At 35.3% G+C, this 6849-nt stretch overlaps 1 protein-coding gene across 7 annotated transcripts in view; it reads right to left on the bottom strand.

The window, feature by feature from the left end:
* Positions 1–332: 332 nt before the first annotated feature.
* LOC144974619 (uncharacterized) overlaps positions 333–6849 on the bottom strand; it is an 88491-nt gene continuing 81974 nt past the window's right edge. For all 7 annotated transcript variants that reach the window (XM_078917695.1, XM_078917721.1, XM_078917712.1 and 4 more), the window contains 2 exons: positions 5579–5651; positions 333–4376 (listed from right to left, as the gene is read on the bottom strand). In XM_078917695.1, coding sequence (XP_078773821.1) covers positions 2772–4376; positions 5579–5651 — 1678 coding nt within the window. In that variant the 3' untranslated portion in view covers positions 333–2771. The remainder of the gene's footprint in view (positions 4377–5578; positions 5652–6849) is intronic.

Here is a 6849-nt window from a genome sequence, read left to right as displayed (position 1 = left end):
ACACACTCAAATGCTTACATTATAAATTCAAAACAACAAATAATTCTAACAATACATAACGGAGAGAGGATTTAAAAGGTAAAACAAATATCATCTCCCAAAATTCTGACTATAAATTTGTCATGTGACTGTTTCCATCCTAGCCAAAGACTCCGACAGGGAAATGACAAAACCAAGTAATCTCATTCCAAGACAAAGACAGAAAGCAAATTGGGATATAGAAGACATGATAAGTGCCTCCCTGCCCATAACGGGGGGGGGGGGGGGGGGGGGGGGGGTTAAGAACCCCACCTAGTAATGCCGAGTTTAAACAAATGATTCGACACGGGTTCGGTAGCTTCATTTAATAAGGCCACTTATGCTTTTTTTAAAGCCCATTTAGAGTCTTTTTACCGCACAATATCATACTTATATGAACAATGTTCTTTGGGTAGCATCAGATTTTCGATCTTAAAATGTATAACAATAATATATTGAATGTGTTTGTTTACAATATGATGAAAAATAACGAAAATAAAATCATTTTATGAGAATGATTAAATCTATCTTAATGAGAACATTGTACAACATCCAACGATTGGGTCTTGGCCGCCTTTATGTTCTACGTGTGTATCGATTTATGGTTCTAATAACCGAACAAAATTATGGGTTTGCTTTAGCATTGTTGTAATGGACAATAATTTGCTTTGATTTGTGAGTATTTAATTAAACAATGAGACAATTTGGTTTATCAGGCGGTTTTTTTTTTCACCATCATCATCGTCATCATCACATTCACCCCCGTTCGCAGTGAATCAAATTGCGACCCACCGATTCAAAACGGTACTGTATCGAGATGATTTACAAGCTAGTAATGTAGTGAAACGTTTAAACAAATATTAGTTATATTTATATGTATTATTTAGGGGGAAATTGATATGGTCTCTTGAAGGGACAATAGCTAAGATTTAATTTTCTCGCCATTTTAACTTTAAAATGAGCTTTTGAGGAGTGTTTCCCTCCCGTATAAAACCGTTCAGTATTGATTTGTCGCAATAGTGGTGGGGCCAAATCGAGGATAGTTGATGATCTATTGACAAGTTTATAATACACGTTATCACTGTTTGAAAGGCGATCAATGAACCAAGGTTATTGTCGTTACATTCAATATATTGTCCTCGTTACCACATTTATCGTCATCATTATTATGATCATCAAAGTCATCATCGTGACATCCATAATCATAATCATCGTTATCATCATCATCATCATCATCATCATCACCACCACCACTACGATCACCACCATTATGATGATCAACTCCACCACCACTACAATCATCATCATCATCATCATCATCATCATCATCATCATCATCACCTTCATCATCATATTCAGCAGCATTTATTTTAAAAATCATAACATGATTAATGAAGATTTGTGAATGCTGTTCCTTGGGGTAATCTAATTACATTTCAGTATTGATGTTCACAAAAAGGGGTTTCTGGAGGGTTTTTTGATAAAGATAATGCACCTGGCACTTGTAGAAGATAATCCTGGATATATCATCTTAGTGTAAAGATCAATGTTTGAGTTGTTTATTATAGATGACCCGAAATCGAATCCACTACTGTATAGGGTTTCTTTAAAAATCCATGAATAATTTCCGATTTGGGGACATCTCATAGTCAATATTTGTGGTCTGGATGGAATGTTGACATCATGTCATCATGCTATTAATATCAGTATAAACATTATCATGATCTTTATAATTATTATCATTATTGTAATCATTGACATCATTATCATTATCATTGTCATCACAATCGTCATCCACAATTTAATTGTTACTGATGACAGATTGTGGATCTATGGTGCTGTAAGTGTCGGCACCATTACGTTTACCTGATGCTTTAGTAAACATTTCTGAATGTTGGGGCATTTTACTGTCGTTATATCCGCTTATTTCAGTGTGTGTTACTTGAGAGTAAGCACCGATATTTGAGTTGCTTTCCACAGTTGAATCATTAACGAATCCATCATTGTTTCCGGAATTTTCATGAGTAAATTTCGATTTTGAAGAGCTCTCATGATCCATGTTAGTGTCAGAGTCCGGATCTTCATCACTAGTTCTCGAGAGTCGATCAAACATGTCACTGTCCCTATAATTATCATCGTAAACATTTCTTCTTATATGATCATCACCATCGCAATCATCGTCACTTTTATCGTTATCATTATCATCACAACGATGATCGCTAATATCATCATCCACATCTTCATTATTATTGATGAAAGATTGTGGATCTATGGTGCTGATTGTGCCGTGGCAAATACTAGAAAACGTGCATTGATTAATTGTAACAATGGCCTTTCCATTGTTACTTGCTACTGAAAGCAATTGTTTTGAAGATGTTATTCCGCTATGAGGAGACTTTGGATGGCTCTCCGCAATCTCCTGGGATGAAAATTCAGGATTGGAATGCGGCTGCACTGTATTTTTAATTGCTGCCGGTGACTTTGAGTCAACTGGTGTGATACCTCCTTGAATGGCTGGCTGTTGTTGATGCAATTTATGAGAATTGGTTACGTTGTCGTGCCTTGTTTTATTAGTTTGACTGATGTCAAAATTATTGTTATGAATATCAGTTCTAGCAGGGCTTTCTTGTAACACATCATGACCATTAGATAGAATTGTTAATTCATGCACGGATGATTCAATTGGTGTTTGGACCTCGGTAGTAATGAGGTTCGTTACAGATGTAGTTCCTGGAGGTAAATCGAGTACGTTGTCAGTTATTATTTCCGGAAATTGTTTTTTTTTTAGATTTTTGAAAAAGAAAATCACTTGGCACTTTAGAAGCCATTTCTGAATGTTGAGGCATTTTGCTGTCGTTAGATCCGCTTATTTTAATTTGTGTTATTTGAGAGTAAGGATCGATATTTGAGCTGCTTTCCATAGTTGAAGCATCAACGAATTCATCACTGTTCCTGGAACTTTCATTCGTATATTCCGATTTTGAAGAGCTCTCACAATCCATGCTAGTGTCAGAGTCCTGATCTTCATCACTAGTTCTCGAGAGTCGATCAATCATGTCACTGTCATGCTTATAATTATCATCGTAAACATTTCTTCTTATATGATTATCATCATCGGAATAATCGTCACTATTATCGTTATCATTAACATCACAACTATCGCTACTATCATCATCCACATCTTCATTATTATTGATGAAAGACTGTGGATCTATGGTGCTGATTGTGCCGTGGCAAATACTAGAAAACGTGCATTGATTAATTGTAACAATGGCCTTTCCATTGTTACTTGCGACTGAATGCAATTGTTTTGAAGATGTTATTCCGGTATGAGGCGACTTTGGCTGGCCCTCCGCACACTGATATGTAGTTACAATAGCCTTTCCGTTATGAATTAGCAATGACTGCGTTTGTGTTGGAGATGATATTTCGTTATGGGGAGCTGTTGTATCTCCATTCACCTTGTGCTGTAATGGAGTATCCGAAGTAGAAGTGGAATGTGGTGAATAAGATTCATTGTGTTTTTGTAGAACTATATCCTTTCCTTGGGACAGAGATATGTTGGTTTTACTATCAATTCCGTTATTTGGAAGATTTTGAACAATGGCGGGCTTTTCCTGAGACACGGTTGATGGAATGGGTGAAATCTGATCGACTGGCATTTTGTTTTGTATCGGTGTGTTTGAGGTAGCTGAAGTAAATTCGTCTCGTAACGTTGACTGTCGTTGATGGTTTTGGAATGTCTGTGAATTTATTATGTTGTTGTGAATTGTGTTATTGATCTGCCTAGTGTTAAAATCATCGTTATGATTGTTAGTTATTTTAGTGATGTCCTGCAATATGGTTTGACAGTTGAGGAGTTGTTTTTGTTCATGTATGGACGCTTCAGTTGAGTTTTTGATTTCAGTAGGGAAAGTCTTCATTTCAATTTTTGTTCCATTCGGTGTTTCCTGTAAACAGTCAGCATTAGTATCGTCCTTGAAATCGGGTTTTTGAGTTATCTGAGAAGTGGAAGAAGGCTCAACAAAATCTTTACAATCTCCATTCGGTATGTGGCTTCCAAATTCAAGCTCCTTATTAATTCCGCTTACATCAAATTGGGTCATCTTAATGTCTGTATCGATATTTACGTTAGTTTGTGCCATGGAACCACTACTGCTTTTAATACCTCCTAAATGTGCGTGAACTATCTCCGATCTTGAAGAGGTCACAGGCTCGTTGTCTGTGTCTGCTGAGTACATCGATTCAGGAGATTCATTAGGGATTAGGGAATCATATTCATTGCCATCATAAGAACCAGATTCAATGTTAACTTCCACATTAATCATTTCTTGAGCTGGGTTTATATGGGTGCCGGTCTGAGAATAAAAGTAAAATAATACACACCGTTAGTAAAAGTCTACCATGTAGTTAAGTAATCACTCACATGATTAAATAAAGAAAGATAAAAGAAAGAAAGAGAGAGAGAAAGAGAGAGAGAGAGAGAGAGAGAGAGAGAGAGAGAGAGAGAGAGACCGCTACACGCTATCCCTTCCCCTTCCTGGTCCGAAATGAGAGTTCGAATTGCAAAGATTTATCTGCTACATCATTGATTAGTTCGAAGTTCCCGGCATTCAAAACATAAACCACACAACTCTGAGGCGAAGAGTCCATTTTGAACCTATAATATTATTTCGAAGTTTGTTTCATTTTTTTCTGTCTGAATCACCTGTATCTTCAGTAATAACTATCTAGCGGTATCAGTTTGATCTGGTGCACCGTTCTTTACGGTGGACTGGCGTCCTTTCCAAGTTATAGCAAGCAATTTTTATTGTCAATTTTACGCCATAGAAACACGAATAGACTAATGTCTCTGAAGGACTATAACACAAGTATCAAGGTTATTATGGCAAGGAACAAAGATAAGAAGAAATAAGTGGGCAGAAATCAGAAATGATTATCCGTGTTTCATTATTAGATTAAAGAATAAACAATATTCAACGTTGAAAAAATGACAGATGAAGACTAAAATCGAAAACCAGGAACAAAAAATTTAAAGGCGAATAGAAAATATGATATACCGTTAACTGGGATTTTGCCTCAACCGATTTGGAGCATCTGAAATATTCCTAGGTGATTCCCCTTATTTGAGGATTTGATCTTTTAATCAAAAGAGATGATGGTCACAAATCTAAATAATATAATCTAATTTGTCCAAACTATAGGGACAATGTCACCCAAGTTAACGGTAACTTAACACAGAAAATCAAATATGTTGACAGTAAATCAGGAACTCGGAGGTTTGAACTCATTTGAAATAGACAGATTCCTTTTTCTTCGGGGAGGGGGAGGAGGAAGGAGGTAATTTTTTATCTGGTCTTTCTTTCCACTTTGGCACTGTTCCATACATACATTTAATAATATTTTTTTATCAAATATAAAAGATGAGGAAAAAGCAAGGGAGAGAAACATCAAAATAGAACCTGCTTAGTAGTAATGACGGTCAAATCACATTTACAATGTTTTACAAATTGAAGACATTATAAATATCATTGTAGAAAAAAAAAGATATATTACTTACATTTTCAATTAAAAATCTTGAATTCAAGGTCCGCATCTTTTCTTTAATTGAATCTTTATGTCCAACAAGACATCTAGAGGAAAACAATAATATATATATATATATATATATATATATATATATATATATATATATATATATATATATATATATATATATATATATATATATATATATATACATTTCTGTTTCTATTCATATTTTCATTAATCACTTTTCCATCATTAACATTGTCTTCTCCCTTTTCATGTTGATCATTCATCAATATATCCTTTCCGTAATTTCCTCCTCCTCACGTTCTTCCGCCTCTTCCTTCTCTTCTTCTTCTTCTTCTTCTTCTTCTTCTGCTTCTTCTTCTTCTTCTTCTTCTTCTTCTTCTTCTTCTTCTTCTTCTTCTTCTTCTTCTTCTTCTTCTTCTTCTTCTTCTTCTTCTTCTTCTTCTTCTTCTTCTTCTTCTTCTTCTTCTTCTTCTTCTTCTTCTTCTTCTTCTTCTTCTTCTTCTTCTTCCTCCTCCTCCTCCGCCTCCTCCACCTCTTCCTTCTCCTCCTCCTCCTCCTCCTCCTCCTCCTCCTATTTCTCCACTTATCATTTGACTTTTCCCCTTTCTGCCCCTAATCTCTACCCGCACAATTAATGGTCAAGGCTGCAATTATGTGAGAAATTGGAAATGCAGCACCTCATTGTTTTCATTTATCTTTTCAATTCTATGGTGTTTTAAATCAGTGTTCTGTTCATCGACTTGGTGAAAAAATCTTAAACCTAAGATTGGAGTGCAAAAAAAATACAAATATGAAATACATTTCTTTTTAAATGAGCAAGCAACTTACTTGCATTTCGGTTTTATTTAGTTTGGGTCTGGTGATGTGTCCTCTAGTCCAAATGCAATAACGTTTTTAAAGCTTATCATTCGTTATAAACCTATGTTTGTTTTATGCAATTCTCCATGCAATTCTTCATCGTCGTATGTTATGTTTTGTCATGAAATGTAAATTGTTTGAGTTGTATCTGTTGCCCCCACAAGGTCCAATGATTGTTTTTGGTTCTTTTTAATGATTTTTAATTCAATCTATTAAACAATTAATCATTTAATTAAATTCTTAAAATAATTTTATTATGAAATTAATTTCAAAATTAAAAGTGACCTTCTCAAATGTCTTCGCCCTCGTCCTCTCATGTTTACTATTTGTGTTGCGCGGGGGTTGTGAAGAATATGAAAATTAAAATTGTCCCAAGAATCGGGAGCCTCTGTGGTGTAATGGCAGAAGGTCTGA

This window comes from Berghia stephanieae, chromosome 1 (assembly GCF_034508935.2).
Source record: "Berghia stephanieae isolate SIO BIC M18660-M18661 chromosome 1, UCSD_Bste_1.3, whole genome shotgun sequence".
Taxonomy (NCBI): Eukaryota; Metazoa; Mollusca; class Gastropoda; order Nudibranchia; family Aeolidiidae; genus Berghia; species Berghia stephanieae.
Note: the sequence above shows the minus strand (reverse complement) of the source record. Positions and strands in the feature narration are given on the sequence as shown.